General features: G+C 33.2%; 2 protein-coding genes across 2 annotated transcripts; both read right to left on the reverse strand.

Moving 5' to 3' along the window:
* Nucleotides 1-1,360: 1,360 nt before the first annotated feature.
* LOC102601769 (F-box/kelch-repeat protein At1g57790-like) lies at nucleotides 1,361-6,237 on the reverse strand. The gene is made up of 3 exons (XM_006341044.2): nucleotides 6,101-6,237; nucleotides 2,888-4,003; nucleotides 1,361-1,677 (listed from the first exon to the last, which is right to left on the reverse strand). The coding sequence occupies exons 1-2, from the start codon at nucleotides 6,130-6,132 to the stop codon at nucleotides 2,905-2,907; spliced, it is 1,131 nt and encodes a 376-aa protein (XP_006341106.1). The 5' UTR covers nucleotides 6,133-6,237; the 3' UTR covers nucleotides 1,361-1,677; nucleotides 2,888-2,904.
* Nucleotides 6,238-10,447: 4,210 nt separating this feature from the next.
* Nucleotides 10,448-11,904, reverse strand: LOC102602106 (uncharacterized protein At5g39865). Its single transcript, XM_006341045.2, has one exon. It carries the CDS (start codon nucleotides 11,802-11,804, stop codon nucleotides 10,602-10,604), a length of 1,203 nt encoding a protein of 400 aa, XP_006341107.1. The 5' UTR covers nucleotides 11,805-11,904; the 3' UTR covers nucleotides 10,448-10,601.
* Nucleotides 11,905-15,144: the final 3,240 nt, after the last annotated feature.

Raw genomic sequence — 15,144 nt, forward strand, 5'->3', positions numbered from 1 at the left:
ACATAATATAAAATTGGATATTATAAATTTATAATGTACTTGAAAATTGGAAGCAGCAACAGTAGCCCGTTGTTAAATAAAGCTTCGGTGACACAAAAAATAGCATTATCGATGCGAGGAAATTTAAAATATCAAGTTGATCAAAGAAACAGTTATTACAATATGTTAATGGTATTTTATTATTTATAAGCTATAAACATAAAAATAAAATAGCCAAAAAAAAAAAGATTGCCCACTTAAGTATAGAAGGAGAATTCATTTTTCTTTATCTTTTATTCAAAAAGAGGGAGAATTTATACTATTTGCTTACTTATTTATTCGTAAATAATATATATTAACTTGCAACAAATTCAATATCCAATAGTTAATAATTCATGTAGTGTAATCTCTTCATAACTAAATAATACCTACATAACTAATACCCGCATAATTAAACTCTGCATAACTAATACCTGGATAACTATAACCAATAACCAAACGGCCCTTACGGTTTAACATTAAAAAAATGAATTTTTGGGCTAAAACAATCCCTTATTAATAGGTAGGTTATATCCGTGTGATATAATAATGAACAAAAAACCTCCCTCTGAAGTTGCTGATAAGGGGTGTTTTTTTTTGTTCATTATTATATCACAGGAATATAATTTAGGTTTAGCCTATACATAAGGGAGTTTTTTAACCCAAAACTCAAAAAAATGCTTGAATCTTCCAAATTATCAGATGGTATTTGTTGGATTTTTCAAAAGCTATGCATTTCTGATAGTTTTTGGAGGATCTGATATGGTGCCATGCCATTTTCAGAGGATCCAAGCAAACAATGTCGATGATATGTGCCGGATCCTCCAAAAGTTATGGACTTCTGGTTGCTTTTGTAGGATCTAATACGGCGCTCTGCCATTTTTAGAGGATCCGATCAACATACATCGCTAGAGGAGTCACCAGCTATATTGCTTGGATCCTCCAAAAATGTTTACAGTGTCTCATGAGCAACATACACCAGAGGAGTCACCAGCTCGGATCCTCCAAAAATGCCTACTGTGTCTCGAATTTGAGCAACATAGATCACCTGATGTAAGAATAACATATGCATACAGGAAGGAGTCATTTAGTACATGGGATAACAAGAAGGATAATAATCCTAAAATAAAATTTAGGATCAACTTAATCCCATGTTTGGTTTGAGATATTAGCTAATCCCAGAATTATTTTATCCCACCGTTTGCACTAAAAACGGTGGGATTACAAATTGCATGGGATATCCTTGCTTATCTCATTCCGCATACCAAACGACCCCGAAGGGTATAGACAACCAGATCATAAACAATCAATCTATCTCAGAAAGATAATAAGAACCAGAACATAGAAGTACCTAAAAAGCTCTTATTTAGTCAGCTTGAATTAAACTTCTACAAATTCAACTACAACATTACCCTAAAATGTTATCTACACTGAAAGAAAACGTTTAATGACAACTTATAAAGTACTATAAATTGAGAGATAGCATGATTAGAACCCTGTTCTTTATCATGCCTTCCAGGTCTTTGACAACATTTAGTGATACATCTGAACCATCGGTTCGGTTTCACTTTTTCCGCAGCAAGGTGGCTACTTGACTACATCTGCAGCTCTGGAACTGGTCGATGAAGCCGTTTGAAGAGGGACCTTGTATTTGAGACCCTGGAAGAAACGATTAGCCAGAAGTTAGTATATAGTAATTTTGAATATGAAGAAATAGTTGACGAAAGACATACAACAACTACAACAAACCCAGTGTAGTCCAAAAAGACGATCTGCGATTCAACAAAAACAACATATCCAGTGTAGAGTGTACGCAGAAAATCAAAGTAGTTATGAAGAAGGAAATACGCAGTGAAGAAAACATGTCATTAGTAAGGAAAGCAGTAAAGCACATTAAGAAAAAAGAACTAGGTAGTTTGAAGAATTTGAACTAGGTACCCATACTAATTCCACATCCACTTGACGTTGTACGTCAGGGAAAATGAAGGATCCGATGTTACATAGTAACACACAGCTCCGAGCCTCTTGGTCATTGAAACACAATCTTCCATAATGTCCAACTGGGACTCTCTCAATCCAACATGTCAATACCTTCTCTGAACTACGAACACACTTACATGCTGCCGTTATGTTCCTATCATTGCCTAATTTAGAGTCTACAGATGCCAAACATATGCCTTCATAGTCTAGCATTTGCAAAGTTGAGGAAGAAAGAAAGACATTACAGAAGGATCCACAATCAGTTGGAGCTTTAGGATCCTTTTAATTGGGATATACAATTAACTCGTGCTATCGCACCTTAAATTTCATAAACTTGATTTTGCCTTGGAACTTCTCGAATAGACACTGGGGGGGCTTATGACAAAATGTTCCATACTTTAATACTATGAACTTTGCCAAATGAGATATCATTTGGTTAAGCCAGGAACACTTTAGCCTCGAGAAAAACACTTCCTAAGGTGACTTGGACTTGCAAGATGTGAAGTTTCAGCCTTCAAAAGATAGAGATCTTGTAGGCCAAGTTGCTTAGACTCTTCAAAAGTATTTCCCGGTGTGTGTCGGATCCTCCAAAACTATGCACGTTTTGAGGATCTGATACGGGTGCAGCAACAATTTTGGAGGGTCAAAGCAACTAATGAAATAGAAATTGACTTTAAACCAACAAAAATGCACTTAGCTACCATACTAGTCTTAAAATCAACAACTTCATCAAACATCCTTAAAGATTGAGTACATATCCGTAACACACACGTCCTTTCTTGGACATGCATGCTGTTATAAACAGTTTATGATTTCAGTCAAGCAAAGATATTCTTATGTTCAACCTCACGACTAGAAGAAGTAAAAATCTAACAGACAAGAATAGTACCTTTGTCACAAATCTTTTCAGGCAAAGGCTGAAAGGTCTGGCGGTGCATCAATCCAAATGCTCTCGAAAGGATCTTGTTCTCCCCAATCGTAACACTGCTTTCGCGGGTAGTATCTGTTTTTATCGAGGGAATAGGATATGCAACGCCTTCCATAAAAACGAACCTTAGAGAAATAAATACTATTTCTCATCACACCAAGAATGTCTATCCTTGCTTGGGATGAAAGGAAACTAGCAAAAAGAGTCAAACCACCTAAAGTCTGCATCTCCACCCAAATTTTATTTATTTGGTCCAACTTATATACCACCGGATTTGCAGTAGAGCAAGTGTATATCACATAGATATCTCCATTGTGCTCTGCCATGAATTTTCCTTTCCACCAATTTTTGACGAAAAAGTTCTCTGGGCATCTCGGAGGTGGAACCACACGAACAAGCCAAGTATGTTCTTCTGGATCATAGACTCCCAACCAGCCAGTAAGACTCAGACAATAAAAGAGACCATTGCAGAAAACTAACTTATTCCAAATGCTGCTAACAAATGGCAAACGGTTTTGGTAATTGGCAGTTGTCCATTCAGTTGCCCCTGGTTTACATGTGCTTATTGCAACCAAAGTGGGGCTGACATGCTTAACTGTGAAAACAATACAGTCAGGGGATGTTGGAGCTGCCGAAAAAGCAACTATCTGGTATGTTAATTCTAGTCCTGGCAAATTGATCACGTCCTTCGTATAAGGATTGAAGAAGAACACACGCAAACTTCTGGGCTTGTATAGCAGCAACCAGCCATCCTTCGCATAACAAAGCCTCGAGCCACGTAACTCTGGTAACTCAACAGAATAAGTTTGCCTCACTGAAGGGTCATAGAATTCAACCAAGTCACCGAATTTTGGGAAAAACATAAGCCAAGGTGGTTTATTCGCAACTCTTACAGAAATGGCAGCAGCAAGCCATTGCTTGCAAACAGCAGAAGCAAGGATATTTTCCTTCAAGTTTAACCGGCAGAGAATCTGTTCTAGGATATCAACCGGCACACGAAACAATGAGTTTTGCTCATCAGATTCTTCACGCTCCTCACTTGAAGCAGCACCATTATTTGGAGCTGTCGCAGCTAATCTAGAAATATAAAAGTCATCTTTAGTTTCAAAATGGATAGTGAAATAAAAATGTAAAAACAGATATCGAACCCTTAAAGTTATCGTTATCCACAAAATATAAAGTACACATTACCTCCACTTCCACTCTCGCCCCAACAACAATAATGTACCCAGTGTGACCCCACTTGTAATCCCACAAGTGGGATCTAGGGAGGGTAAAGTGTATGCAGACCTTACCCCTACCTTGGGAGGCAAAGAGGCCGTCTCCGATAGAAACTCGGCTCAAGGAAAGCATATCAAAACAGATTGAAAAAGAAATAACGGAAGTGAAGAAATTATGGAAAATACTATAGAAAGTATGACAAAGCACTCTGAAAAAAAGAAACAATAACTACAAAAAGAAGAAGAGGGAAACAAAAACAGAATCCAAATGTGTCACCGCGTGTAAACACACCAGATGAGGCATTTCCCTTAAGAGCCTTAACAATAACTAATATACATGATTATAAAGATGGTTACAGTTGGCTTTCCGCATTAAAATCCAAAACATTCTGCTTTTAGCGTAACTCCTCACACGCAAATGACGACATGAAAGACGACAAATCCTAAATCAGATACATATCGCCGTATCGGTGAACTTTAGCATCAAAGACCAAAACATTTTACTTTTCGCTTTTGAGTAACTTCTCACACGCAACGGACAACATCAAAGACGACAAAGACATACCCTTAATCAGGTTACACAAGACTTCCAGCATTAAAATCCAAAGCATTCAGCTTTTTTTCTCGCACGCAAAGGACAACATCAAAGGCGACACCGTTACTGGTGGTTAAGCACCGAATCCAAAAAATACTACTTTTAAGTAACTTCTCACATGCAACAGACAACATCAAAGACGACAAAGACATATATCCTTAATCAGTTTACACATGACTTCCAGCATTAAAATCCAAAACATTCTGCTTTTTTTTTCTCACACGCAAAGGACAACATCAAAGACGACAAAAACATATCCTCAATCAGGTAATTACAGGTGACTTTGAGCATTAAAATCAAAACATTCTGCTTTTTTTTCTCCCGCGTAAAGGGCAACCTCAAAGACGATAAGGAGATATCCTCAATCAGGTAATTACAGGTGACTTTCAGCATTAAAATAAAAACATTTCTACTTTTTTTTTCTCCCGCGCAAAGGGCAACATCAAAGACGACAAAATCCTAAACTAGTTACAAGTAGCTTTCATCATTGACACCGAAAAATACTGCTTTTAGAGTATCTTCTAACACACAAAGGACAACATCAAAGCCGACATATCCTAAATCATCCAACAAACTGAACATACATTAAGCTGATTAACTGTCAGAACAACACCGAAACACTCGACTATCTGTATAACCAGTTAGGTTCCCACTAGGAAAACAGAACCGTTATAAACTGTTTTGATCAGAGTAAGAATAACTCGTAAGACCAACAAATCATCACACAAGTACCCAATAGCAACATTTATTCAATTATACAAGTCACCAATCATCATCATCAACATCACATATGCCCACTCCCTAACATTAAAAAAGTCACAGATATCTTATGCAAAAAGTGACATAAATTTGGAACATTTTTAGTACAACAGATTGAATTGAAGTATAAAATGGTTAACAAATAGACATCCTTAAATTCCCAGATAAACAGATCAAGTGATAAATTCATAAAACCCCTAATTTGGGCATCCACCAAAATTGTCAAAATTCACCTCAAACACAACAAAACCAAAAAAAAAAACCACATAAATTAAATCCACTCATTCCATTTCAACTCAATTTCTCTTCCACCTCTTGTAAAACTTTGGGGGTGAGGTTTGGGGGGGTGGGGGGGTTTGGGAATTCTTTAAAACTCAATCACTTGTAAAAAGACTACACCTTTCAACTCAAACAGTGAAATCAAAGCTGGATCCACACAACAAAAAACATCAAACATAAACAAAATCAAAAACCCATATAGAATTCATTAAAATTCAAGTCTTTACACTCAAATTAAGCTCAAAACACCCAAAAAAAACTGAAAAAAAACATGAAAACACATATAAAGATTCATAAAGTTTCAATCTTTGAAGGACTTACGACTTCATTTTTCTTCTTTTTCTTCCAGCCATGGCTGCAAGAACTCAGCTTTGGGCGTTTCTATCTAAGTTAAAGCCAAAGCAGTATATGTTTTTTTTTCCAGTGTGCGAAGACAGAAAGGAGAAAAATAAGGCAAAAGAGGATTTATATATAAAGTTAGAGAAAATGGCAACTGGCAACTGGCAAAGACTGTTGTCAACTGATATCAGTACGTGAGAGTTACCACCACACGTGTAGTTTCAAAGGGTATCTTCTTTTCTTCTTTTTTTATCGAAAAATTCATGGTCCGACCTCATCATCTCGACTTTCATAAGAACTACAAGACGTTATTGACTGCCGAGCATCAAAGACCGACCATAGTACCTTGTTTGATGTAATTTAGAAGAGAATTCAACTGTTGTGGTTTATGAGTTTCGGAAATGAACTTAAGTTAACATAAAATGAGAAATGAATTCAAAATCGACTGTTTATAGATATTTCGGAGATACAAATCCATTGTATGAACAAAAGGGTGTCTTTTCTTATTTATTTTGCAATAGTTTACGTTCAAAACTCGAACAACGTAAAAAATATCTACACAGTCAGATTTGTAATTAAGTAATTATAAGTATATCTCTGAAAAAGAAATTGGCTTCATCATCTCGACTCCCGTGAGAACTACAAGACGAATGTGACAGCTGAGCATCAAAGACCGATCATAGTACCTTGTTTGATGTAATTTAGAAGAGAGTTCAATTGTTGAGGTTTATGAATTCATGAAATGAACTTAAGTTAACATTAAAATGATAAATGAATTCAAAATTGACTATTTATAGATATTTCGGGGATACAAATTCATTAATCCAATGTATGAACAAAAAGGTGTTTTTTTAAATAAAAAAAATTAGTTCAAAACACAAATATCGTGAAAAAAATATTTATACAATCACATTAGTTATTAAGTACTACTTAGTAAATCTCTCAAAAAGGCTGACTTCATCATCTCGATCTCGTAGAATTATGAGATCACCTTGGGGTCGCCTTTCATACTCGAGTATCCAAGACCGATCATATAACCTTATTTATAGTTTTAATTTCAAGTTATCGTAAAATAATAATTGAATTTCCAATCAACTATTTAGTAACTAGATCTGAATAATATTTATTACTAATAAATTTCATTAAACTGTGAAATTTTATTCTCCTGAAAATACGATAAATTATCTTAATAAACATAAGTTTTGATAATATAAAAGACAATTACAATTTACTGTTTTTTACGCTATCAACATAAATTATTATTATTATTATTATTATTATTATTATTGTTAGAGAAATAGTGTTTAGAATGATTTGGACACTGAGCTAATTAGGAAATTGTCACACAGGATTATTGTGCTTTGTCATAATTAATAATTATGTTGTCTCTGATTATTCGCTAATTAGATTCAGAGAACATGACCACCTTTTTTAGAAAATTCTTAAATGGAATCTAAAATGGATTAATTACAAGTTTTCTAAAAATGGATTATTACATTACTGATTAAAAAAATTAATATTTAAAAAAAAAAATGTAGTGGTTGGTACATTACAGGATAATCACTGTACAATCACATTAGTTATTAATTACAATATTTTTTACCTTAAATTCATTTTACTTACTTGGGATTTTAAAATTAGTCATTGATTTTATAATCACTCCTAATCAACTTAGTTAAACCTAACAAGTGGTTGGTACATTACAGGATAAAATTTTGAAAATGGATTTAGTGTACTTACAAAAAAACTTTCCCAAAATGGAATATTTACTATTATCTAATATTTGGTACATTGTTGATTTGAAATAGTAGTATTAAATAGTTTGATTTTTTTTATAAAAAAAAATAGTACTCTAATACTCTTTATAATTAAATTAATAAAATTAGTTGGCTTTTTCAGAAAATTAATTTATGACTCTCTTTGTTAGGAAATTCTCAAATTGGAAACTCAATTATTGGATTTTGTGTACTTACAAGTTTGCCAACAAAGGATTGTTAATGCTATCTAATGTTTGCTGTTTTTTGGATAAAATTTCGACATTTTAATATTAAATGGTTTGAGTTTAAACTAATAGGACTCATTTAACTTTAAATAAATTGTACTTGTTGGATTTTATATAATTTCCTCTACGGCTTTAAAAATATTTATATTTATCCTTCATTGCTTTTTAAAATGAATTGACTCTCATTGTTAGCCTAATGTTTAAATATGAGTTTTGTCCTAAAGGAGCCAAATGTACATGCAAAATATAGAGGTAAAATTGGTCCTTTTTCAAGTATAAAGATACATCTTCTCTTTAGTATAATTTTCTTTATCTTTCTGTCTTCAAATTTGGTAGGTCCATCTGAAATAATCTGATAATCTATACTTATTATTTCGTCGTGACTGACATTATTATTTGATATTTCTGAATCACAAACAAGAATTTAGGATTTTTCAAAGTATTTGGTGTGTGTTAGTTTATTGATTATTTGAAATTTGTTTAATCGACTCTATTGGGATCCAAACTTGGTGAGTCAATCTAATACACATTGTAACCAATACTCATTGCTTCGTCGGGACTAACATCATTATTTTTGTCCTTTTGAGATCACGAAACATGAATTCAAAATTTTTAGTGTATTATAATCCATTGATTTTTAGAAAATTGTTTGACTGACTCTGTCGGATCTTATATTTGGTGGTTTTATCCAAAATAACCTGGTGACCAATATTCATTACTTCTCCTGTTGAAATACCTATAGTGAGCTAACATCATATGTAAGACTTGCCTCCAAGAAAAAACACTATCATACTTTAAAAAATCAGGAGAAGTATAATCTTGTAGAACTAATTCTTATAAAAGTTTTTTTTTGTTTCTCACACACATTCGATATTCGCATTAAGATCCGACTAAATTTGAAATTGCACCAGAAAATCTCATATATAGGGAATAGCCCTTCCTAACAAAGCTAAGGCAACAAAGTGCTTACCAGAGTTCTAACTTAAGAATGAAAGAGCATTTATCACTCTATCCCAGTTCTTAAAGTGTTATTTGGCTTGTTTATACTGAAACCCTAACCACTTTACTAATAAAAAAAAAAACAGAACTAAACATGACTAGTTTGATGTAACTACTAAAAATAGTGAGACCAAAAACTTGAGAAAAGAGGCCCACAATTAAGGGCCTAGGCCCTAAAATACATCAATGGGCTGAACTTGATGTAGCCCATATTACATCAAAATGTAAAGGGATCCATTTGACTATTTCTTTCTCAATAAAGCCCATTAAGGAATTTCATCATTTAATACAATAATCACAGTGTGGTCACTATCCACTACTTGTCAGTGACTATGAGAGTTTTTCTTTTTTATTAAACTCCAAGAATCTTTGGGACCAATTTATGTCAAGTAGAATGTAAAAGAAATCCAATAAAACTGGTGATTTGGTTCGTAGCAATTCAAGTATATTCAAAACTTATAGTTTACGATATCCTTGGTGATGATATTTTCATCATTTCAATTTATGTGGAATAATTTGAATAAGAAAGAAATAACGATTTTTTTAAGTGCCAAGAGATATATGTGAGTTGTGACTATGAGAAACATGTATTATTGGTTCTTGAGCAGAACCATTTGATAGCTTTCTGCCTAGATAAATGTCATTAGACAGAATGGAATAAAGAATGAGATAGTCTATATCTTGTACTGATTATAAGATCACTCTATAAATAAGTCAATTTTATGTGATCCCTTACTTCTCACAAGAATGGATATGTTGCATAAATAAAAATAGAAATGTTGGTATTTTTATGTGTGTGGGGGGGGGGGCGGGGTTGGGGGAGTTCTATTTGAAAGTTACTAGACCAAGACACTAGACCACTTGGCCCAACCATTCCTCTACCAACCATGGAGTTGTCACTATCTAGCCCAAGACAAACAAAGTTTTTTTGTGTGCTCAAAAAAAGCAAAAAAGTCAGCAGCATGCTTGACATCTTAAATTCCTTAAAACAACAAACATCAATCTGCATATTGAAAAAGACTAATTTGATTGTTGGGAGTCATGTTTCATTGACTACATTCACAAACATGACCAATGCCACAACATTCTTTTATAACGGCTAGGTGGTTATGCTCAACTCGACTAATTTCATAAATTACTTGTTATCTCCCATCAACACATATACTGGATAACTCTGTCCACTAAAATTTGGGCAGTTAACAATGTTGTGTAGATCCCTCATTTGACTAAACATACTCGCATTCAAAGAGAGTAACAAAAGTGTAAACACTTCGTGTAAATTGGTCAAAATACATGATCCTATCGAGTACTTCCTAGTAACCGTTTCATAAACGAATCCAAGCAACATAGCATATATTCATTGCCATTTCAAATTACAAAACTTTCAAATCAAACAGACAATGTTATGCAACAAACATAGTTCAATGATTACAAATCCAAAATAAGCAAAATAAACAAACATAAAATGGTTAACTTACATAGTTAACAACAAATTGGACATTGAATCAAACCATTCTCATTGCACTCTCCACATTTCACAGTACTCTTTCCATCCTTAGCCAACAATTTTCTACTCCCATTGCAGTCCATACACATCACAAACCGGATCCCCGCGCAGCCATCACACGTGGCAGCTGCCCTCGGGATCCCGTCTAGTAAAATTCCCAATTTACCCTCCTCTTCCAACTTCAACATTTCATCAGCTCCACCAATCAACCTCCCTTTTACAAACACTAAAGGGACTTTCACCTCTTTTGTCCCCATTAGTCCTCTTAGTTCTTCCTTATACCCCGAATCCATTGATATATCACGTTCAATCACACGAATATCATTCGATTCGAGTATAGCTCTAGCAGTGTTACAATCCTCAAATGTCTTTCTAATACCCCTCAATGTAGTTGTATAGATTACAACTGCATTTTCACCTTCTGGTGGGCATTTTTTCTCGAATAAATCAAGCATTGTCTCTGCTTCTTGCGAATTCCTAGCTTTTCTAGAAATTGGTGTAGCAAACACCATTTTCTTGATCTGTTCTTCTTCTTCAGACATCTCTTTCTCGAAAGCTTCCACGAGCTGTGGATCAAACAACGGACTTAAACTCCTCCTCCTCGTCGAAACCACAACAGAATCAACCTTCAAGCTATCACATTTCACCTCATTTGGACTCCCCTTCTTCGAAAAATTCAATCTTGGTGACATTTTCCATGGACTCTGCATCAATTTACTCTCTTTCAACACATTTTTTGGGCTAAAATCAACTAAATTAGCTTCATTACCCCTTCCTCCTTTATTCTCCTTTCCACTCAATTTCTTGAATTTACGCGGAGAGCTCATCTGATTCAAGAACTTCAACGGGCTACGAGCATCAATATCGACAAATCCACGAAGAAAAACCCGAGATTTTGGGCTAATCTTGGAATTTTGTACAACAACTTCTTCATCAAGACCTTCCATAAGCTCCCAAGTATTAATTACTTCATGAGATTCTTCATGGGGTGGTGATTTCTTGATTTCTTTCACACATTCCTTAATAGATAAAGGCGGGTTTCGCGTAAAGTTTGAATCTTTTTCAAGATTCAACACACCATAAGTACTTGAAGTTAAAGAAACAACATGGTCAGGGTAATCATCACCATTTTTGCTCAAATTTTTTTTCTTGAAGAGTTTGGACGGCACACAACCCATTGATTTGGGTGTGGTGGGGTGTGGGGGTGGGGTGGATATTTTCAGACAAGAATTTGCATTTGGTTTTTGTTGGGTTTTTGAAGAAGATGAAAGTGGGAAAGTTTCAGTTTAAGGAAAATAATAATAAAAGCATCAACGGTTATGACTGTCCTAATAACGGGCCCAAACGGTCGAAAATTTCGAATGAAACATGTTGGGGTAAATTTTTTTAACAAGTCCTTCATTTTTGCCTATATTCATTAAAAACACCACTTTCATATTTCTCAAAAAAAAAAAAAAGAGTAAATATGTTATTGAACTATCAGAAATATGATTATGTTACTGTTAATAATCGGGGGATGAAAACGTCATTATCGTGATTCGTGACATGTTTTTATGAGATTGGTATGATTTTTAAAAACACCACTTTCATATTTCTCAACAAAAAAAAACACGCAAATATGTTATTGAACTATTAGAAATATGATTATGTTACCGTTAATAATCGGGGGATGAAAATGTTATTGTAGTGAGTCGTGACATATTTTTATGAGATTTGTATAATCTGAATTAGTAAAAGAATTAAACTTGATCTGGATTTGACGATGTTAATGCTCGTAGCCCGTTGAAATTCTTGAATCAGATGACCTCACTGCGGAAAATTCAAGAAATTGGATGGGAAGGAGAATAAAGGAGGAAGGGTTAATGGAGGTAATGAAGCTAATTTGTTGGTGAAATGAATGAAATCATTAGACTTTTGTTTGAGATCGAGGTAATGACATACATAATTAGAAGCGAGTGGTAATAAAAACTGATAGTTTTGGCCATGAGTATTGTTTGAGTATTTACAATGAAGTGGAAGAAGCGGCAATGTTTGCCGCTTCTTCCAATTATATGGCAACCATTTAGGGTTTTTTTTATGTCGTGCTGCTTATCACTAACTAAATTGCGTCCGATTTTATAAAAAAAAAATTGTTTATATATCACGTGTCGTTTGATTAAATCACCCACGTTGCTTAATTAATCTGATTCGTCTATTTTTGCACGTCGAACTATCAAAATGGTCTATTTATGACACTCGTTAAATAGTTAGGCATAAAAATGTCACCATCGTGACACATTTGTCCCTCGGGCGACTAATCACTAACAACCTCTACACATTCGATTTTTTAAGCTAAATTCTTTATTTTAAACATCATATACGCCACGTGTCGTTCAATCAAACGACCTACATCACCTAACATATTCCATGTATTTTAATACATTACATTTTATTTGTCACACACAATATATTGTTCATGAAAAATTGACTTTTAATTTTATTTATTAGGATCAAACGTTTATTACTATACTAAAAATTATACTGTATTTATTAGCAAGGATATAACTTTATTTTATAACCAAATTCATCCCAACAAACATGGAATATCTTCATAAATTTTCCTTTCCCTTTTTAATTATTGTCCTTTTAAAGGTCAACTAAATAAAACCTAGTGAAGTTAATATCAAGAGTAAACATTTACATATTTATTACATAAAATTCTTCTAAATTATTATCTTTATTTTTTCTTTTGAATATGCACCCTCTTTGGAAAGATATTATTTATTTATAGCCTATATACTTTATAGGTGACTTTAGTAGTACATGAGATTTGCCTTGACATTATAAATGTCAACATTCTTCGAAGCATAGGGACAAGTAGATTAATGCTTATGAGAAGAGACAAAAAAGTTGTCAATTATCAAGAATGTTGGTAGTTAAAAATTGTCATTTATAATTAACACAACTACACTCCCAAAAAATAATGGACCTTCATATGGATATCATATTTAAAGTCTTGTTAAAAATTAGTGGAGTGAAATGGACGAGATGAACAAATTGAATTAAATTTGAACAGATCAAAATTGATATATGGATAGGTTATTAACTCATTCGTCAAAGGTTATTTAGATTAAGATTAGCTAAGTAATGAGTCAAAGGTCAACCCTCCCAATTTATACCGACTCTTAGCTAGTGTTTGACCATAGATTTTGGATTAGATCTTGAAAATTTATTTTTAGTTAACTCGTTCAAAGGTTATTTGGATTGAGATGAGCTAAGGTAATGGGTCATAGGTCAACACTCCCAACTCTTACAAACTCTTAGCTCGCGTTTGACCATAGATTTTAGATCAGATTTTGAAATTTTATTTTTAATTAATCGTTTAAACTTTAAAGGTTACTTGGCTTGAGATGAGCTAAGTACTCCCAACTCTTATCTAGAGTTTGACTATAGATTTTGGATTAGATTTTGAAAATTTATCTTCAATTAACTCGCTTGAAGGTTACTTGGGTCGAGATTTGCTAAGTAATGGGTCAAAGGTCAACACTCCCAACTCTTATCTAGTGTTTGATCATAGATTTTGGATCAAATTTTAAAAATTTATATTCAAAATATTTGTTTGACCATGAAATTTGATCAGATTTTAAAATTTTCTCAAATTCTCAAAAATTGGCTTAGATCATTTTTTAAAAAAAATTTAGGACTTCCACTCACAATTATTTTTTAAAAAAATAAAGTAAAATAAAATAAATGTCCAAACACAACTTAAAAAATTAAAATTTTCAAGTTTTAAGTGTCTGCTTCAAAATCTATGGCCCGACGGATGCTATTTTATTTTTGGTTTTCTTATAATTTATTTGATTATCTCATAAAACTCTTTTTTTCTTTGTTGTGATAATATATAGCATATCAAATTTTAAAAAATTAAAATATAATAAAAGACTTGAACAAAAGTGAATTTGGGCCAAAGCAGGAAGAAGCTATTCTGGGCCTTTTCGAATGGGCCGAGCCCAGTCCAACAAGTTAGCTATCATGGCCTTCAAACAATAGGCCCACCTTTTGTTTGTCCATGTGAAAATGAAGCATTTTTATCCGTAATAATTTAGCTAGCATTTGGTCATAGATTTTTTTATTAGATTTTGAAAATTTATCTTCAAATATTTGTTTGATCATGAAATTTGACTAAATATTAAAAATCTATCTTCAAATATATGTTTGATCATGAAATTTGACTAGATTTTGAAAATTTATCTTCAAACATTTGTTTGACAATTAAATTTGATAAGGTTTTGAAAATCTATCTTCAAATATTTATTTGACCATTAATTTAAACCAATTTTTTGAAAAAATGATCTTCAAATATCTGTTGACCGTGAAATTTGACCTGATTTTGAAAAAAAGCTATCTTTAAATATATATTGTCTAGATTTGAAATTTTGATCTTCAAATATATGTTTGACCATGAAATTTGACCAATTTTTGCAAAATCGATCATCAAATATCTGTTGACCATGAAATTTCAACCAAGATTTTTAAAAA

This window comes from Solanum tuberosum, unplaced genomic scaffold, assembly GCF_000226075.1.
Source record: "Solanum tuberosum cultivar DM 1-3 516 R44 unplaced genomic scaffold, SolTub_3.0 scf00021, whole genome shotgun sequence".
NCBI lineage: Eukaryota > Viridiplantae > Streptophyta > Magnoliopsida > Solanales > Solanaceae > Solanum > Solanum tuberosum.

What these genes read in the sequence shown, in the direction of transcription:
- LOC102601769 (XM_006341044.2), bottom strand. Translation starts at nt 6,132, where the DNA reads ATGGCTGGAAGAAAAAGAAGAAAAATGAAGTC. An exon ending in AAAAGAAGAAAAATGAAGTC is followed by an intron (nt 4,004 to 6,100) that starts GTAAGTCCTTCA and finishes TTATATTTCTAG; the next exon opens with ATTAGCTGCGACAGCTCCAA.
- LOC102602106 (XM_006341045.2), bottom strand. Translation starts at nt 11,804, where the DNA reads ATGGGTTGTGTGCCGTCCAAACTCTTCAAGAAAAAAAATTTGAGCAAA.